The sequence below is a fragment of the Dermochelys coriacea genome, chromosome 24, assembly GCF_009764565.3.
Source record: "Dermochelys coriacea isolate rDerCor1 chromosome 24, rDerCor1.pri.v4, whole genome shotgun sequence".
NCBI lineage: Eukaryota > Metazoa > Chordata > Testudines > Dermochelyidae > Dermochelys > Dermochelys coriacea.
In genome coordinates, this window is record NC_050091.1 from 7,653,021 (window position 1) to 7,673,307 (window position 20,287).

Consider the following 20,287-nt stretch of genomic DNA (forward strand, 5'->3'; position numbering starts at 1 on the left):
GGACGGACAGACAGGAGCGGTGTATCTGGGTGGCTGGACAGACTGGACCGGTGTATGGGGGTGGCTGGACAGACAGACAGGAGCGGGCTGCGGGGACAGACGCACACAGCTGGCCTTAAAGGCTGGCCGGCCTCTCTCAGGCGCTGCCGGACCAGCTGTTCCCTCGCCCACCTGGTGTCTCAACCCCCCGGCCGGCCCGGCTCCGCCCGCCCCGCCCCAGCCGGCCGGGCCGAGCCGGGCCGGGGCGGGGGGCGGACGGGCTCTCGCCGCCCGGCGGCTGGGCGCAGGCCGGCCCGGAGCGCGGTGCTGCAGGGAACACCAGCAGGGGGCACCAGCGAGCCGGGCTCGGGGCTGCAGGGAACCGCGCCTGGCTCCGCCCGGGCCGGACTCAGGTTTCCCCCGCCCCGGATCTCCTCCCTGCCCGGCAGAGTCTATAGGGCCGGCGGCTCCGCTCCCACCCACACTCGCTGAGCCTCGGTCCCCGCACGCCTGCTCCGCTCCTGCGTCCCAGCCAAGGTGAGTCGGGATCCCCCAGCCCCTCCTGCAGCGAACTGACGGGGGGGGGCAAAGCCCCCACCTGCGGACACCCCCTGGGGGGCTCTGGGCTGCCTTCCTCCCCCCTAGTCCCTCCTGCAGGGCTCTAACCCCAGGGAGGGGTAAAGCTCCCGTCTGTGGACTCGCCCCAGCGTGGGGGGCTCTGAGCTTTCTTCTTGCCCCCCAGCCCGGATGCCTCAGCTGGACGGGGGCGGGGGGGGGTTGCCGCCGCTCTGCTCCCCCACCCCCCAGCTAGAAGTTGGAGCGCCGGGGTACCCCAGAGCCTGCTGCTGCAGGAATTGGGGGAGGCTGCAGAAGATGGATTTAAGAGGGGGGAACCCTAGTCCTGCTGCCCCTGGAGATGGGGGGAGCGTAATCCTAGCTGGGTTGCCCCAAATCAACTGGCTGGTTGTGGAGGTGGCACCATGCTGTGGTCACTCCCAGCGCTCTAGCTGCTGTTGCTGTCCAGGAGCCCAAAGCACCCAGGGCAGGGACACACCCCGAGGAGCAGCAGCCTGGGGTGTCACTCATTCGGCAGGGAGGGCAGCCGCGGCGAGAGGGTCTGTCACGGGGGCAGAATTATCAGGGACAGGCTCGTTACTCTTATCTGCTGGTGCCACTTGTGGGGGCATCATCAATCTTCTCCCCCCCCCCATACACACACAGAAAGGGCTCTGGGAGGTGGCCCCTCCCTGGGGTCCCACTCAGGTGTGAATGTTGCCGTGGGACGGAGTGAAGTCTGCACTGGGATGGGATTCTGGGAGCTGCTGCTGGACCTCAACTTTCTTTGGGAGGCTCAGGTGGTTTAGACTTTTTAAAAACAATGCATCTAGTGGGGCCCTGTCCTTGTGCCAAAGAGCCGGGCTTGTCGGTTTGTTCTGCACCCCTTTGCATGTATTGTGTGGGGTGGGCTCTCTCCAGCCCCCTCTTCTTTCCATGCTCCCCTCTGCCCTAGAGATCTTGGGTGTGTCTAACCAGTGGCAAAGTGCGAAGGTTGCTTTGCTCTTCCGAGCACTCGGACCACGTCCCCTTTGCTCATGCTCAGGATGGAGCTAAACCCACGCCTGGGGGAGCCCTGCTGCACTCAGGGGAGTCATCCCAAAGGGGGAATGTGCCCTGTGTGAGTGTAGGTGAGGAACAGCTACTCCCACTACACGGTCCCATTCACGTCAGCCGCCAATCGGAGCAAGGCCTTCGCGAGCTCATCGACTTTAAGATCAGAAGGAACCATCATGATCTGATCTGGTCTGGTCTGACCTCCTGCACATTGCAGGCCACAAAACCTGTGACAGTCAGGATCGAGTTACTCCCCGCTGCAGCGGGATGTGGGGTTCCACTGGTAACTGGCGCGAGCGTCCCACGATCTGGGAAGCCTGGATATGGCTCCTGCTCTCAGACACTGGGCAACCGGGAAGCGAGGGGACAGGCCCTTTCTGAGCTTTACAAGGGGACGTGAACAGCTTGAACACTTTCAATGGCTGCTGTGGGGCCAAGGGAGAGGTGCAAGAGAGCCAGATCGGTGCTCCTGCAAGGTACCCAGATGCGATGCTTGCTATAGATAGTGCAGCTGCCATAGAGCGAGCGAGCAAGACGGATCGATGGAGAAGAGAGGGAGGTAGTTACGTGCAGGGATGTGTAATCACAGCATTGAAAGCCAGCCAGTTTTTACCACACGGGCAGGTTCTGAGGACATACTGTTCTTTTCCAGGTTTCAGAGTAGCAGCCGTGTTAGTCTGTATCCGCAAAAAGAAAAGGAGTACTTGTGGCACCTTAGAGGCTAATAAATTTTTTGAGTATAAGCTTTTGTGAGCTACAGCTCACTTCATCGGCTGCATTCATGTTCTTTTCCAAGCGCTGCTCAGACACTCCAAGGATCCAGGCTTCCAGCCGGAGTTGCTTTTCTTGCTGGGAACCTGGTTTGATTCATAGATACCAAGGCCACTTCTCCTTTTGAACTAGAACAGATCTTTTTTTTTTTTTTAAAAAAAACAACAAACCCCACCCAATCTTGAGATAAAAATGGCTGGTGATGGAGAATCCACCCTGACTCCTGGTCAATTGTTCCAATGGTTAATTGTACTCATTTGTTAAAAATGTATGCCTTATTTCAAATATTTGTTTGCCACCTCCCTGCTTGCTGCTCTCTCTCTGCACAGTGCCAGTTTCCTTGTTGGAGCTGGACTGGGGTTGCCCTGCAGAGGGAGAAGCCCTTTGCGACTGCTCCAGATGCTCCTCTGACTCATCCCAGTGGAATTGAGTCCCACCCATTTTGCGCAGGTGTGTGAGACCCAGGGCAGGCTCCCATCTCTAAGAACCCAGACTTTGTCAGTGGGCATGTCTCGGGCAGGGAGGGACAGAGAGCTGGGTCCGTGACTTGGCTGAATAACCCTTTGGGAAGAAGGCTCCCTCCTGCTTCACTCGTGGTCTGGATTCCAGTCCAGTGCCTGCTCTGGGAAGGCTCCTTTCAATAGGATCTCTCTGATCTGCTCCTCAGAACCTGCCCTTGGGCTGGAGGCTGCCTTGGGCAGGATCTTAGGGGTGTTGTTGTTCTCAGACTGAGAATGGTGCACGCCCTGCCAGACTCTAGCAGACAGAACAATGCAGCAGAGCTGGCATGAGCCCCAGTTGACGATCCAGGAACAGAGGAGGAGACTTTGAGGAGACTTGCATTCCAGCCCCCCTTCTTTCCTGGATCTGGGGGGATGGGCCTGCCACTTTATTCCCGGGGCTTTTTCCAAGTAAAGTTCGAATGTGGAGCTGATGAGGGGAAGCAGTCTCAGCTCTGGCCAATTTTCCAGGCAAGCAGCCCGAGCGCAGCGGGCACAACTGCCAAGCCAGGCTGGGCTTCCTGTTTTTCCCATAGAGGTTTTCAGACACCAGCTGCAGATCTCAGGGCAAAGCAGCCTGAAGCAAACGCAGAACTAAGGAGGGTCAAGGGCCAGATCCTCAGCTGGTGCCAGTTGGCATTGCTACATTGACCTCAGTGGCACTACACTGATTCACACCAGCTGGGGATCTGGCCCACTGTCTTCAGTGGTGCTACAGGACAGTCCCCAGGCTTGGCAAGGAGCAGGCTGCAATCCTGCTGAGACAGACGTTGCTCTGAAAGGGAATACAAAAACCTCTCCACTCTAAGGCAGCCCTGCTGTGTTTGGATAATTCAGTCCGAATGCTATGTCCTTATTTATCATGTTGCATCCGAAGACCTCACTGGAGAGGCAGTGTTTCACAGATGGGGAAACTGAGGCACGGAGCCTCACTCCATGGTCGCACGGGCGAAGTCAGAAATAGAACCCGGAGTCCTGCCCCCCAGCCATGTGCTGTAACCGGTAACCATCCCAGAGCCAGGAATAGAACCCAGAAGCCCTGTCTCTGCACTTCTCTAACCACTCCCACCAGGAAAGAGAACTCAGGAGTTCTGGCTCTCAGTCCATTGCTCTAATTAGTAGGCCACACAGCTATTATTAGGCATCCTTGTGTTCACACTTGACATTTTATGGCCAGTTTTACAATATTTGGTGTTTTACTCAAAGCCCCAGTTTCTGGAGCCATGGCCCAGATTCTCAAAGGTATTTAGGCACCTAACTCGCATTGATTGGTTGATTTTAGGATCTGGGACCATGAGAACCTGAGCTTTCTTTTAAAAAAAAAAAAAAAAAAAAAAGTTTCTGGCCTTTTTGGATGTGGAGTAAAGCTTGCAAATGTGACCCCTGGATGCTCAGAAACCAGGAGGCAAAGAAAGAGGGCCCCAAATTTTTTTTTTTAAATCTCATGATCTGGAAGCCATTCTCGTGATTTTTCAGAGGCCTGACTCATGATCTTTCAACGGTAAGGGTTGATGATCCTGCTTTGTGGTCCATCTTCAGTGTAGCGCGTTTGTCTGCCTTCCGGTTAAATAGTCACGTGGTCTTGAAAGGACTCCTGGTTTGGCAAAGACTCCCCAAATCTGCCTGCAGAACATCTAAGAAACACGAGGGCAAATCTGGCTAACAAACGATGAGGTTATCCTGTTGACGATCGGTGATGGGCGCCCCTGAGCTGCCCCACAGCTGCCACCCACAAAAGACACACTCCTTCATGAGGCAGCGAAGGGGGAACACCACCCCTGAGCAGAGGACAAGCACACAAACTGCCACGGGGGCGTCAGTGGTATCTAAGTGGCGCATAGTCCTTGTGCTTTAGCTTCTCTGCGACTGAAAACATCCGTCCCCATAGAAGGAAATTCACTGCGTGGGTCCCAACCACACTCATTGATTAGTAAAGACAAAACGAGTGTGACGTTAGGACCTTGGAACCATTGAGAGATTGTGTCAGCAAAATCGTTACAAAGGGTACCATGTTTCAAAATACATTCCCAGGAGGGTATGGCTGCATTTGTTTGGCATTTTAAAAAAATTGGTAAGTGAGTTTTTCCATCATCAGACTGGCAGTCAGGACTCCTGGGTTCTAGTCCCAGCTCTGGGATGGAGGGCGGGTCTAGTGATCAGAGCAGGGGGAGGGAGGATGGGAAGTCAGGACTCCTGGGTTCTCGTCCCAGCTCTGCAATTCACGCCCCATGTAACCTTGGGCAAGTCATGAAGACTGACATTTTCAGAAACTTCAGGATGCCTCATTTTTGGGGTTCCCAACTCTGGATGCCGACAGGGACCTAGTTTCCAGGGGTGGGCCTTGGCACGGGCAGTGCCCCTTGAGCCAGAGACGATTGTGGGTGCTGAGCATCTCCGCAACTAAGGCTTTAGGGGCTAAAACTGAGTGCCCAACAACTAGAGCGACCCTGAGGTAGGGCCTCTGCTTTGGAAAATGTGGGCTTTCCCCCCTCTGGGCCTCGGTCATGTGGGTAATGACACTAACCATCCTCTGCAAAGTGCTTTGAGATCTGCAGATGTAAGCCCTATAGAAGAGCTCAGTGTTGTTATGATCCGTGATTCCAAAATGTTATTTAACCAATATTGTGGTGCTGGAAGATTCTTCTTTTTCTTCCAGTGATTTGCAACAGACTATCCAGGGACTGTCTCTTTGTTCTGTGTTTGTACAACATCAGACTGCCAGTCTGATGATGGAAAAACTCGCTTACCAATTTTTTTAAAATGCCTAACAAATGCAGCCATACCCTCCTGGGAATGTATTTTGAAACATGGTTCCCTTTGTAACGATTTTGCTGACACAATCTTTCAATGGCTCCAAGGTGTTAACATCACACTCGTTTTGTCTTTACTAATCAATGAGTGTGGCTGGGCCCTGGCCAACAACTGGACTACTAGGTGCTACTGCAATACAAACGGATCATCCTAGTGCAACTCACTAGAAGGGGACATTTTGCTATTGTGCTTACGTGACCCCCATGGCTGTAGTATCTGAGCATCTCCCAATCTTTGGTGTATTTATCCTTACAGCGCCCATTTTACAGATGGGAAACTGAGGCAACGAGGAGCTACATGACCCACACAGGAAGCCTGTGGTGAGGCAGGGACTTGAACCCAGGACTTTCAAGTGCCAGGCTAGCGTCTGACCGAGAATGGGTTGTGTCAGGGTTCCCCCCCACTCTGAACTCTGGGGTACAGACCCCCCCCAAGCTTATATTTCACCAGCTTAGGTTAAAAACTTCCCCAAGGCACAGATTCCTTTCCTTGTCCTTGGACAGTATTGCTGCCACCACCAAGTGATTTAAACAAACATTCAGGGAGGGGCCACTTGGAGCCCTATTTCCCCCCCAATATCCCCCCAAGCCCCTTCACCCCTTTCCTGGGGACGCTTGAGAATAATATACCAATCAATAGGTTAACAAGGTGAGCACAGATGCTTGGGTGAGCGCAGAACAGATGCTTGGGTTTTTAGGACACTAAAAACCAATCAGGTTCTTAAAAGAAGAACTTTATTATAAAGAAAAAAGTCAACAAAGTACCTCTGTAAAATCAGGATGGAAGGTAATTTTACAGGGTAATAAAAAGATTTAAAACACAGAGGATTCCCCTCTAGGCTCAACTTCAAATTTACAAAACAGGAATAAATTTCCCTCTTAGCATAGGGAAAATTCACAAGCTAAAACAAAAGATAATCTAATGCATTTCCTTGCTATTGCTTACAATTGCTGTAATTTTAGATGTATCATTTCCGTAGGAGCTGGGTTACCTGCTTGGTCTCTCTCTTTGTCCCGAGAGGGAACCAAAAAAGAGCACAAACAAAATCTTCCTCCTCCCCCCAGCTTTGAAAGTATCTTCTTTCCCCATTGGTCCTTCTGGTCTGTGCCAACTAGGTTAATTGAACTGATTAACCCCTTACAGGTAAGTGATTCTGTACCTCTGGCCAGGAGGGGCTTGATGTTACTGCATACATAAAGGTTGTTACCTTTCCCTTTATATTTATGACAGGTGGGAAGGGGTCTCCGTGAAGAGTTTTGTCCCTTGCGTTCCCCTCCCTGTCCCCAGGCTGGTTGGGTGTCACCCTGCACAGTTCCTCTGCTATCTGTCCCCAGCTTTGGTGGCTGTGCTGACTGTTTGAGGCAGCAGAGAACCCACCAGCCCAGGACATGTTGATCCTGCTCCTGGATGGAGATGGAACAACCTGAGTCATTTCCTCAGAGGCTCTGCTGGCTGCTTTTCAGCAGGGCTGGAAAATACTAGCTCAGGCCAGGCAGGGGTAGGGAGGACACCCTGGGATGGGCGTGGGTGGGGTGTGGTGACCTGCACTGCTCCAGTGAGGTCTGCAGCTTCAGGAGGGAGGAGAACCCGGCCAGAAACAACAGAGTCCTGTTTATCACACATCAGGATTATTTTTCCATCCTGCTTTGGGTTTATTTTTCCATCCTGCCCCGTCAGCAAACAAACCCTGTCTGCGTGGGGCCCCAGCAAACTCCCACCGCTGGGATGGGACTGGAGCTTTAGATGCTGTTTCATTGTATTTGCTCAGATGCTCTCATTATAGGCTTTGCCCTGCCCTGGGTTGGACAAGCAGGGGACAAACACTGCTCCCGAGGAATACTGGCTTGGCTGCTTCCCTCCTGTCTTGCTGTTTGTCGCTCACTTGTTACACAACTGGAGTTGGGGAGCTTTTCCCTTGCTACGGGCACCTCACTTCCCACCCCAGCCTCTATTCTAAAGGCTGGTGTGAGCACCACATCCATGGGGAAATGGACCAGAGAGAACAATATGGCCTGAGGCAATAGATGAGTTGGGGCCCTCATTGGAGATGGGTCTGCATCAGGACCTCGATCCACGCTTCTCCCCCAATTTCAGAGTCGGATCGCTTCCAAGTGCTCTGTTCGATGTACCAGGATCTCCACAGCTAGAAGCACGAGGTGCAACAGCCCAACCTAAACCTCTCTAGCTGGGCGTGTTACCCACTCACCCCTTGCACAGATCAGGCACTGAAGGGGCCCCTCTCGCACCCACTCCGCAGTGGGTCATGCAGGGATAACACAGGAACAGCAGAGAATGGCGGGTTGGTCCCCATGCCAGATGGTGGCCATGTGGTCAGAAGAGCTGAACTCAGCGGCTGGAATCTCGTCACAACAGCCGGTAGGATTCTGCAGCCACCAAGCTTGACCCCAAATGGGAAACCCAGCCTGAACTCCAACCCAACCTCCTCAGTCCATTTCTAGACTGACACCGCAGTTCACCTACGAAGGGGGTCAAGGACCCAATCGCTTTGATTTCAGAGCCTGCCCAATCCCCTCTGCCCGCAATCTGGGGTTTTACTCTTTCTCCCAAGGCTGAATGGCGAAACGACTTCACAGAAAGGCTGCGGTAGCTCGGAACGGTGGAGATGGAGGAGAGGCGGCTGGTGCTCGCTCCCATCTCTTCACGAGGAGTCTGCGCGAGGCGAAGTGGCCCAGGAGGGGCTGAGATTACAGCCCCCAAAAGATAATGTTGAGCTCTTAGGCGCAGCCTGTTGGCCAGGTTTTGCGCCCTGAGCTTCGAGTGATGGCAGGGCCCTGCTAATTCACCCCAAGGGGCGAGGGGACAGGGAGAACTGCTGAATGCTGTGGGCAATAGCATGACAAGAGTCGCAGGCGGGCGCCAGGCAGGAGTCGCCCCTAGGAAGGAGCAAGTGTCCGCCATGAGATGGGCTGTTAACTTGTGCATCCGTGCACTAGAACTTGTGCAATTCGTGCATCCATCTTTGCAATGGAACAGCAAAGGACTGGGACCATGGGGATCGTGTCTTCTGAAGGGGGCCAAAATAACGGTCCCTGGTGAGGAGGAAAAATGGCAGCCGTGAGCATGGTGAGATTTTTTTTGCAGCTGTCCTTAAAAAAGCCGTGAACAGTCTGAGGGCCTCTTTGGTGCAGCTCCAAAGCCATCGCAAACGCCCAGGTGGGCCGATGACTGCCCGGCAAAGAGCAGGCGGCAGGCTCCATGCCCCGGCTGCTGGCTCCCTCCGTTTATCCCGCTGTATCCTGGGGGAGGCCGGGAATGTATCCCCCAACACTGAGCATTTGGAACCAACGTCCCTCAAGACTTCCGAGTCTTCCAAAGAAACCACTGGTCACCGAACGGGAGCAGGCTGGGAGCTGGGTCAGTACCCCGCCCCACACAGACCCCTGTGCGTGTCTCAGTGCTCAGGGATGACGCGGTTGGCTCCTAATCCCTTCCAAGGGGCTCAGAGCAGTGCGTGGCGCAGGGAGGGGATGTGCGTGTGGAGGACTTGCTGTGCACTAGTGGAATCGCTTGTACCTCGTGTGTTGGCACATGGATGCACTAAGCGCCTGCGGGGCTCCTTTCCCTAGGGTCCCCGATGGAGGGCAGCAGCTGTTAACACCCCTGGGTGTATGTAGCCCAGAAGGCAGTGTGTCCCCTCCCTTTGCATTCCTCTGGGTGGAGTAGGGAGCGCGCTTGCCCTGTGATCAGCCCTCTGAGGCCTGCCGAACATCTGGTTGACGTGGGGGGATGATTTTGCTCTATGGGAGGCGTTCTTGGCCAAAGTCCCTTGGCTCCCCAGAGGAGGAAGCTGCCGCTCAGCTTGCAGCAATCTGCTGCCTGCTCTGGAACGGATTCCCTTGAGCAAACTTTTTAACCCTTACACTGCCAGCGGCGCCTTTCTGCTGGTGAATTCTCCATGGCACCGTCCATCCCGAGGCGCTAAGGGTTGGCTCCTCCGTTATCCCAGCCCGTCAAGCATCCCCATCGCTGTCTCACCAACACGCCCCGCCCACATACTCAGGGGACCCCCTCTGGAGGTTGGAGAGGGAATTCTCTGCTGGAACAGGAGGACAAGTTATAAGGATGCTCTCCATGCCGGGAATGTTTGGCCACTAAGAAAGGGACTGAGACCCAGCAAACACGTTGCACGTGAGACACACTCAGCAGCAGCGAGATGTTATTACTGATGTATTTGCACCAGATGACCAGGGAAAGAGAGGCTCCATGTCCCATTCATACTTCCTCAAGCCAGCTGGTTCCCTCTGTCTGTCGTCTTTCATCTATCTCTACTTTTTTAAAGGAAGGCGCATCCCAAGGCATGTTACCATGTACACCATTAAGATAATGACTCAGATGGGGCTATATTCTTGTAAAACACCAAAAAGGGATCCTGGCAGAAAAGCTGCTTTCACCCACAGCAAAGATGGCTTGAGGAGGACATTTTTAAAGAGCTTTGGAAGCGATTACTCTTTCCCCCCACACCCCCGGAGGCCCTACTTATGGGATTGCAACATTAGCTCCACATCCCTGTTCTCACTTCTCTTCACTAAACAGCAGTGTACGAGGCAGTTGGATTTGGCAATGGATCAAAGTCTCCCATTCCTGGTGGGGGGCAGAGAAAGGAATCTTCCCTTGAAAGACTTTGCTTTGACAATTCATAAAAATAAAGCCACAGCATTTAACAACCAGCCTTGCTTTTCCTACTGACTCTGGTCAAGTCTTTCCATTGAGTTCACCCCCAAGGCTGTATTCCCTCTCCAGTCATCCGCTGCTCCGTATGGCTGTGTAGTGCACACGGTAACCAGTTTGGGGGGACACATGCTGCTAGGCATGGCTCCTGGGTATTTTAAGACCTGTCAGGTTTCTTCTTAGCCTGGACGTGTATCTCGGCTATACACCCACTCCACTAATTGCATCCTGCTCACCCCCAAATTACCCCAGGAAATAGGAATCGTCTTCACTTCCTGTCCCAAACTGCTGTGAATCACATAATCATAGATGCTAGAGATGGGGAGGGAAGCCCCAGGGGGATTGATCGCTGTGGGACATTCTCTAATGTCTTGCTGCATAGCGTTACCATGAGTTGATAAACAGCTGCCATGTTCCACCCCAGAGGTGACTGCATTTTAGTGGTGGGAGAAGTGTTCCTGGAATATACAGGCTGGAAATCTGCCCTAGGATACGTGCGCTGGGCAGCTTTTGGCTCATAATTTGTTAAGAAGTTTGCAGAGATTGTTGAGCTCCTAAGGATCTTGCTACAAAAGGCATAAGATAAGAAAATTAGCTGTTAGCCGTGTCTTTTGCTTTTATATTAAGCTAGTCTCGGGCGAGTTTCATGGGGATTTATATTTTGAACAATTAACTGTGGCTCAAAGCACAAGTTATTGACCTTGACACAGGAATAAGGGGATAAAATTCCATGTCTTGGTTCTGTGCTAGGTCAGATTAGATGATCATAATGGATCTTTCTGGCTCTGAAATCTATGAATCTCTCCGCAGTACATTACGAGTCAGTTTCTAACCCGGGGCAGGCAAACTTTTTGGCCTGAGGGCTGCGTCGGGTTTCGGAAATTGTATGGAGGGCCGGTTAGGGGAGGCTGTGCCTCCCCAAACAGCCAGGCGTGGTCTGGCCCCCGCCACCCCATCCAACCCCTGCCCCCATTCAACCCCTCTCATTCCCCGCCTTCTGATCGCCCTGACCCTTATCCACACCCCTGCCCCCTGACCACCCCCTTGAACTTTCCTGCCCTCTATCCAACCCCCCCCCGCTCCCTGCCCCCTTACCGCGCTGCCTGGAGCCCCGGTGGCTGGCGGCACTACAACTGCACCGCCCAGCTGGAGCCAGCCACACACCACACTGCACAGAGCACCGGGTCAGGCTGGGCTCTGCAGCTGTGCTGCCCCAGGACCTCGCAGCTCCCTGCCCAGAGCATTGTGCCAGCGGTGCAGTGAGCTGAGGCTACGGGGAGAGGTACAGCAGGGGAGGGGCCGGGGGCAAGCCTCCCAGGACAGGAGCTCAGGGGCTGGGCAGGAGGGTCCTGCAGGCTGGATGTGGCCCACAGGCCATAGTTTGCCCACCTCTGTTTTAACCATTTCTCACCAGTGCTTTAACCCAGGGTTTCCCTTGAAAATACCTAAACCATCTCTAAAGTTTCAGTGCATCAGGCGACCTGGACAGAAATAACTGAGAGACGTAGTCATTTCCCTAGTGCTGGAACACGAAAGAAAAATCACAGCAATTGTCCAGTCGCTCCCCCTTTTTCTAATTTAAACCAAACTCTCCATGCTGCCCCCATCCAAAGCATGTTTTTGTCCCAGAAACCATATTGTGAGTTAGGAAACTATATTTACCCTGGTACATTTTGTTCTCCTTTTGGTGTACTAGCATGTCCTGCCTTTGGGGTGAGACTGTGTATTGTATCAGTTTGATCGGGGGTTAACTACTGAGGCGGGAAGGGATTTATTGTGCAATGAAATCCTTCGCTCCAGCGGCACAAGCCAGCGATTGTGAGCATCGTGCCGAGCAGAGCTAAAATGGGAAAGGAGTCCAGAGGTTTGGACGTTGATCCGACCTTTATCCCAACTCTCCTGGCCTCTCTAGCGTCTGCCTCTCTGTATCCCAGCAGTTCTCCACCCACTCTAAAAACTAGGCAGATGTAGAAAAACAATATCATTGGCAACAGATTTTTGAACCCATGGAAAGTTTCCATTCAGGTCTGAGCTCTCGGAACCCACAGTGGTGGCTGCCTACGGGAGTAAGAACCTAACTAGCTAGTAGGTTTGGCAGATGTATTAGAATTCAAGTTAGAAATGAGGCACCGGGTTTTAATCATAAGGGTGCATGCTACTGGGGGGAACAGTGGATTCTCCATGTCTTGATGTCTTCAGATCCAGCCTGGAGGCTGTTCTGGAAGATGCGTTAGTCAAATGTTATTGGGGCTCAATACAGGGGTAAAAGGGTAAAGCTTTGTAGCCTGCAATATTCAGGAGGTGAGAATAGATGATGTAATGGGGACCCGTCTGACCTTGAAATCTACGAATCCGAACGGCACAGCCCACGTCCCTCATAGTAATTAGCATGGGGGGGTCCTGCTCCTTGGGATAAAACTGAGTTCAGCTATTGAGACAAAACAAAGCTAACTGCTGTCTGTGCTATTTCTCTCCACTTGGGCAGGCTCAAAAGACCGGTACAAAGATGCCATCTCAGATGGAACATGCCATGGAGACACTGATGTTCACCTTCCACAAATACGCCGGTGACAAGAACTACTTGACGAAAGAAGATCTCCGGGTGCTGATGGACAAGGAGTTCCCTGGGTTTTTGGATGTGAGTCAGAAATGCCGATAAGCTCATTTGCTGATTAATCCCTTCTGTCACGGTCCATTGAGGGATTTGGCTAGTCCCAGTGGCTGGTGATTTGGGGACGGGGCGGGGCCGGCGCTCATCCCTCCAGGCCAGGACAGAGCAGTGATGCTCTAGTGTGGTGCTAGGGGGCGCTGTGCAGCTGGAAGCGCCTTCAGACACAAAATCGAGGTCCCAACCGTTTTATACTTTAGCTGGTTTTTACAAGTCAGGGTTAGATGTTCAGGTATCATATCAGAGAAGTCAGACAGAGCAGGGAGGACAGGGCAAATGGACTAGATGGGACAGGACAGACAAGGGTCAAAAAAGAAAGCGTATAGGATCTAGACGGACAGAGTCCCGGTCAAATTCCAGGTTGAGTGATTATAGTTTTTTCCAGCTAAACTCCTCTCACTTCAAATGAAGAAACTATTCTGCCCTCAAAATGAGGGCCCGACCCAGAGGGCCTCTCGGTGCTGCTGCAATAGCCATGTAAAATAACGCTCGGACGATTTCCCCTCCGAAAAATTCTTCTTTGACTCGCTCAACCAAAGCCAGCTATGGAATTTAGCCCTTCGACTTGCTGTTTGTTCATGTCAAAGGAAGCCTTGTGGCAAAGGCAGCTGACTGGCTTTGAAAACCTCAGCCTGGGTGCATGGCTGTTGGCGTAAGCTGGCTGCCAGGCTTCTCCCCAGAGGTGGCTGCATTTCCCCAGTATGGAATAGACTGTGTAAAAGGCTTTAGGGAGGAGGTGCAGTGGGCTCCTTCGTGCTTCACTGCTGCCTTTGAAGCGGGGGGAGAGGAGGGGCCAGGATGAATGAGGAGGAGCTGTCTCTGGGCTGAGATCTGCCCTGTTACCCCAAGGCAACTCCACCTCGAGTCCCTACGGGTTGCACTGGAGAATCTGGCCGTCCGGCTTCTAACCCCAAGATGCTCTCGCTCTTGTCTCTCGAAAAGGCCTGATCATATTGAAGCCAGTGGCCACATTCCCATGGCTTTGGATGGGCTCCAGCGTTGGGTTTGAAAACTCCCAGCTGCGGCACAGAGAGGCAAGTGGCCCCTTCACCCCCTCCCAGCCCCTGTGGCATTCATGCACCGCAGAAGCCGGGACTCTCAGAGGAGGCTTTGCAGGGGTGGAGTCGCTGCTGCACTCGATTCCCTGGCATTTATCAGCTCGTGGGTAACACAGACAATGGGGAGAGGCTCTGGGCATCGTGTTCCCTTCCTGTTAAATGATGCATCGTCCAAGACAATAGCATTTTGGTAACAGCCTGCTACCTGCTGGGCTATTAATAACCCTGCTGCCTGGTGCACTGCGTTCTCCCTGCTCCTTGGCTGTTACGGTTTGATCCAAAGCAAGAAGATGGCTGCAGGACAGACATTACCCCCTGCCCCAGAGATACAGTCACATCCATGGCAGGGCCTCACCTGCAGCTAGCTAAGCTCAGCAGTGGCATAAGCAGGTGCCACCCAGTGGCATTGCTTCTGCAAATCCCAAGGCTCGATTTGGCCCATCCCCTGTAACTGATCTAGTCTGGGTTTTAAGACAGACAGGTGGGCAACGCTCCCTCCTCCTGCCCCCCGATAAATCTCTCAAGCACCCAGCTGCGATCTTGTAACTGAGGAATGACGTAGTGACTGGAGTCGCCTCTCAGGAGGTGTAATACAGCATGAATAACATGGAGCAGTTAAGTGACTTGCCCAGGATCAGACAGTTAGTCAGTAGCAGAATTGGGAATACGATCCAGAAATCCAGGCGCCCAAACCCCCCCACTCTAACCACTAGGCAGCACTCCCTTCTGGGGCTAAGCATCCCAAGGTCCTTGTAGATAACTGTCTCCCCCGCCGGCCTCTCCTGTGCTTCTAGCGTTCACAGAGGCCAGGTTATTATGCAAGCTGGCGCGGCTGGCACAGGCTGATATAATCAGAGACCGGTATTTAACGCTCCAGCCCCAGGGTATCCATCCCACTACATGGGTGCTTATTGAGATCGTCAGCAATTAACCAGTGCTCTGTAGTCCTCTCATTACCCCCTGCCCCAGGGATACAGTCACCTCCATGGCAGGGCCTCACCTGCAGCTAGCTAAGCTCAGCAGTGGCATAAGCAGGTGCCACCCAGTGGCATTGCTCCTGCAAACCCCAAGGCTCGATTTGGCCCATCCCCTGTAACTGCTCTAGTCTGGGTTTTCAGAGGCACCTAAATCCCATGGACTTTCAAGGATAGCTGGGTACCTAACTCCCTTCAAAGCCCCAGCCTTGCTTTTACCACTACGAAAGCAATCAGAGACATGGGGCCAGCTTCTGATCCCATCAGCACCGGCATAGATCCAGAGTGACTGCAGGGACAGGACTGAGGTTGCTGTAGGGGAGGTATTCTGATCTCGGGTACCCTGGTGTAATTGTCGAATGATGCCCTCGAGGTCCAAGTTGACACCAATATTTGGGAGATCTGAACCTGTTCTTGGTCCTCTCACCTAATTCAGTGCTTGGCTCCTTGCTGATGTGCATCACACCCTGTCTGTCCAGGTTTATGGGGTAGAGAGCAGAGCTAAGAGGTCTTTGGCTGGAGTGGCAACAGCCTGGAGCAGCTGGTACACACACACTGCCGCTTATCACACACAGCCAGGCTCAAGGCTTGGGGTTCTGTTTCCTCAGTCTGTAAAGCAAACGCTGTGGTTGCTTGCAGATGGTGTGCCGTGCGCAGAGCTCACCAGCCATTGCTTTGTGTGAACACACTGGATAAGCTTGGCGTGTGGTCTGGATGCACAGAGGTCTTTGATTATTGCAAGCCATGGGGCAAAAGGTTCCTCCCACCTGCGTTCTCCAGACCCCTTGTGCTTGGACTCAGGGGCCAGGCCTTGGTACAGGGTGAAATTTCACCGCCAGAGCACAGAAATCGATGTCCTCCAGGATCTCATCCAGAATGTCTCATTAGAAGTGATCCTAGAAACCAGAGCGAAAAGCCCTTGTCCCCAGCCCTGGGCGCGCACACTCCTTGCAATGCACGTGCCAGCTTTAAATGTCTCCTTCCTCTGCTGGGGAGACCATCACATTGCAAAACCCAACAGATCCTGCAGGAAACAGTGCCAGCCATTCATTCTAAGTGCTGCATGCCTACATCACAGTTAGCATTCACGCTACATTGGAGCAATGCCACTGTGGATTTACCACCCCCAACCCCCCCAATCGAAAGATAAAATATACAGGAACTTACCTATAAAGACACTGGAAATCTGAGGAGTGGGGACTAGTGCTCAGGACTCCTGGCATCTGTTTCCTTCTCTAGGAAAGGAATGTTTGGACAGTGGTTAGAGCAGGGGTTCTAGTTCCGGCTCTGCTACTGACTCACTGTATGACCCTGCCCAAGTCACTTAACTGCCCTGTCATTCAGTTTCCCACTCATAAAGTTCACCTACCTCCCAGAGATTGGTGAAAGGTTGTGATGCACTCTGAGATCCTTTAGCAGCCCAGAAGTGTAAAATGGTGCTATTGATTTCCCTGGAAACTTTCTTCAAGACTCATTTTAAATACTTAAACGCTGAGCATTGCCGCTGTCCCTACCTGAGATCTGAACCCTCAAGAGCACACTGAAGAACTATTTGTATTCATGACCTGTCATGGACCAGGACCCCGTTGTGCTGGGCACGACAGCATGATTTCAGGTGGTACAGGTGAGAATAATGAGAAGACATTAAGAAAAAGGAAACTTAGGTAAAGGCAGAAGAAGTTTCCGGACACTGAACCAGATCCTCAGTTGGTGTAAATTCATTGATTTTAACAGAGCAACACTGATTGATGTCAACAGAGAGTCTGGCCCGGTGAGAGCTGCCTAGGAGGTGATCCATCTAAACTCTTGTGGTTCAGGCCACGAGCTAACCTCTAAGTGATGGGATTAAGAGGAGATTTTCCCTGGGAGCAGGTTATCCTATCATCAGTTCAGGCTCTCTTGCATCTGCCTGTGAAGCAGCTGGTGCTGGAGACAGAATACCGGGCTAGGTGTGCCCTGATCTGCTCTGCTCTGACAGTCCTCATGTTTCCATGGGATGTAGTGAAAGCTACATGACTTCGGACATTTAAAAGCAATAGGAAATGTACCACTGGGACCGGTCGTGGGTGGGGAAGAGACTAAATGATCTACTGGGTGCTCGATCATATGCCTAACAGAAACCGGCAGCTGTGGGTTCCAAGCCTCCCCAGGGCAAAGAGCCCACAGGAACCACAGCTTCATCAGTACGTCATGCACGCAGCCCACAGCACTCAGAGGGCTGGGCCCATTGGTGTCCTTATCTCTGGCGGGGCAGTGAAAGAAGCATTTTTGAAAGCTAGTTTACATTCGCGGCTCAGCATTTGTATCTCGCTCAGGACGGGAGCGTGGCCTGATGTGTGCTACGCAAGGAGGAGACTCACGCCAGCACAGAGTCTGAAATCCACACGTGCATCCCTTGAGCTTCTGTATGGGGTGGGGGGAGTTTTACTACTAGTCACCGTGGTTCAGCATGGGATATAGGCCAGTCAGTTTCGGGGCAATGCACTGGCCTGTCTGAGTTATGAACACTGCAGGGAGTGGAGGGAGAAAGAGTTTGAAGCTAAATTAAAAGATCGTTGTTAGTTATTACCAGGGCTTGGAGCTGTTCAATGCACCAATAAGGAGACTGCCCACGACCCAAGGAACTTGCACGGTTTTAGGGCCCTAATCCTCCAAGCTGATTCATGAAGGCAGCCCCTCCCATCCACTCAGATTGGAGCCTGAGAGACAGGCACAGGGGCACTAGGATGTATGGGGAATGTCAGAGCGGGGAGAAAGTGAAAGGACAGGGCAGCATGTCTTTTAAAGAGATGCCCAGATGCCATAATGATGGGCACTATACAAAGCCCCACACAGATAAGCTATGGAAACACTGAGATGGATGGAAGGATGAACAGAGAGATGACAGGATATGGAGCCACTGGGATGGATGGATATGGAGCCAGTGGGATGGAGGGATGAACAGATAGATGATGGGATAGGGAGCCACTGGGATGGACAGAGGAATAGATGGATATGGAGCCAGTGGGACGGAGGGATGAACAGAGAGATGAAGGGATATGGGGCCCCTGGGATGGACAGAGGGATGGATGGATATGGAGCCAGTGGGACAGAGGGATGAACAGAGAGATGAAGGGATATGGAGTCAGTGGATGGACTGATATGGAGCCAGTGGGACAGAGGATGAACAGATAGATGAAGGGATATGGTGCCCCTGGGATGGACAGAGGGGTGGTTGGATATGGAGCCAGTGGGACGGAGGGATGAACAGATAGATGAAGATCTATGGAGCCACCAGCATGGATAGGCACACAAACGGGCTCCCAGACTCTTGCTACCAAGCAGGTTCAGCCAGAAGCAAATTCAGCTCCATTTACTCACAGCCCCCCTCTGCTTTTTCTTTCATGTATTTTCCCTTCCCAGAACCAGAAAGACCCCATGGCTGTGGATAAAATCATGAAGGACCTAGACCAGTGCCGGGACGGCAGAGTCGGCTTCCAGAGCTTCTTCTCGCTAGTGGCTGGGCTGACCATCGCGTGCAACGACTATTTTGTGGTACACATGAAGCAGAAGGGGAGAAAATGAAGAGGTGACAGGAGACACCCCCCATGCCTAACTCCTAAACCCCAAATCATATAAAGAGGACCACATTGCGGCCTGGATCTGAGCTCCCAGCTGGCCATTGACACCAATGGAAAGTTGGGCATGTGGATCAAGGATGCAATGTGACCCTCTGAATGTGCAAACAGACTCACGAGTTGCCATATAACAGGCAAGAGAGATCCTCCTATCCCCGCCCCAGAGCAGCTTATGATTTTTATATTGTATCCATGCCTTGCCCTACAATAAAGAATCCCTCCCTTTGTTTTTTTTTTAAAATGCCAACAGCGTATAGTTTTTTTTCTCTGCACTGGCCTTGTCTGATCTGCGTCACTCTAGAGGGAGTTCTGAAGGGTGCAGGAACCACAGCTCTGGCACGATAAATTGCAGACTTCCAGAGCAGCTGCATAGAGCATTCTGGAGACGCACATAAAGCTGGCATAGGGGCACCTGAGCTTTGAGATACTGAGGATCACGGCCTAATTTGCATACATTTGCATGGCTTTAAATAAAAAGAAGAGCACTTTTTAAAGAGCCTGCAAAAAAGTGTATGCAGCATACAGTGCTTGCTGCCCTAATACAGTCTCCAAGAAGTGCATGCAATGCCCCCTCCCTCGCACACTTCAAAACACGCCATGTGTGCTCCCAGAAACACCCACTGACATCCACACCAAGTCCAGTGAAGTAGGATTTGCACTGGCTGAGTTCAGGCGCGTTCAAAGTGCACCAGCCCCATTGTTTCAAGCTGATACAAATATAGCTTCAGATTTGGAAAGCTGACTGTGCAAAAGAGCCAGCTTGCATGCTCGCTGGCCCACATCGGGGCCTTCGTTTGAATCAGCTTGAGTGAATGTGGCTGATGCATTGTCTCTTTTTGTTTTGGCATGATCCAGATGAACCGCGAGCCAGCTCTAGAACCGCCCATCCCTTGGCCCCAATCCAAGAGAGAAATCTCTGCCATGAGCCTGAGCAGAACAGATGTGGAAACAGCGCTGGGATTTCAGACCAAGCAAACGGCCAAGTGCCGGCTCAGAAACCCAGTGCAAAGGGCATGACTGTGGAAAGAGGCAACTGCTTCCCACCACGCGCCATTGTCTGAGTGTGGCACCCGGAGCATGGTGCCCCTCTTGTATCTTTAACGGCAAGAGACGCTCTGGCCCTTGCCTGCCAATCAGTTTTAACAGAGCCTACCCACTGAGGCCAGGACAGGATATTCCAGCAGGTTCGTTCGTGTGACTGCTACGCAGTACATGGCTTCCATGCAGCAGGACAACTCTGGGACAGCCCCAAGGTGGCCAATTGTGGTCGAACGAATTCCTGGAGGTTTCATCACATGACATAATCTCAAATGAAAGATTAATCTTTAATTCCTGGAGACTCCAGGGCAATCCTGGAGGGCTGGCAACCCTAGACAGCCTGAGCGTCCAAACTAAATAAGCAAGACTCAGTGCAAATTACCATGCAGCAGGAAAGGCAGCTGGGTGTATATCAGCCCCTAACTTTCACGTAGCCCTTATCCCAGGCCCTAAATGACACTTCCTTTGCTTCCCCTACTGACATGGAATTTCTGGGTATCCCTCCATATGTGGTCAGTGCTGCTTGGGGAGCAGATTCCAAGTCAGCCAGAATATTGCTGGAAACATTCTT

The 20,287-nt window shown here is 52.5% G+C and overlaps 1 protein-coding gene across 1 annotated transcript; it reads left to right on the forward strand.

The window, feature by feature from the left end:
* Positions 1-350: 350 nt before the first annotated feature.
* Positions 351-18,919, forward strand: S100A10 (S100 calcium binding protein A10). The gene is made up of 3 exons (XM_038383574.2): positions 351-516; positions 12,847-12,999; positions 18,464-18,919. The coding sequence occupies exons 2-3, from the start codon at positions 12,868-12,870 to the stop codon at positions 18,623-18,625; spliced, it is 294 nt and encodes a 97-aa protein (XP_038239502.1). The 5' UTR covers positions 351-516; positions 12,847-12,867; the 3' UTR covers positions 18,626-18,919.
* The last annotated feature ends 1,368 nt before the right edge of the window (positions 18,920-20,287 follow it).

What these genes read in the sequence shown, in the direction of transcription:
- S100A10 (XM_038383574.2), top strand. Translation starts at nt 12,868, where the DNA reads ATGCCATCTCAGATGGAACATGCCATGGAGACACTGATGTTCACCTTC. An exon ending in AGTTCCCTGGGTTTTTGGAT is followed by an intron (nt 13,000 to 18,463) that starts GTGAGTCAGAAA and finishes TTCCCTTCCCAG; the next exon opens with AACCAGAAAGACCCCATGGC.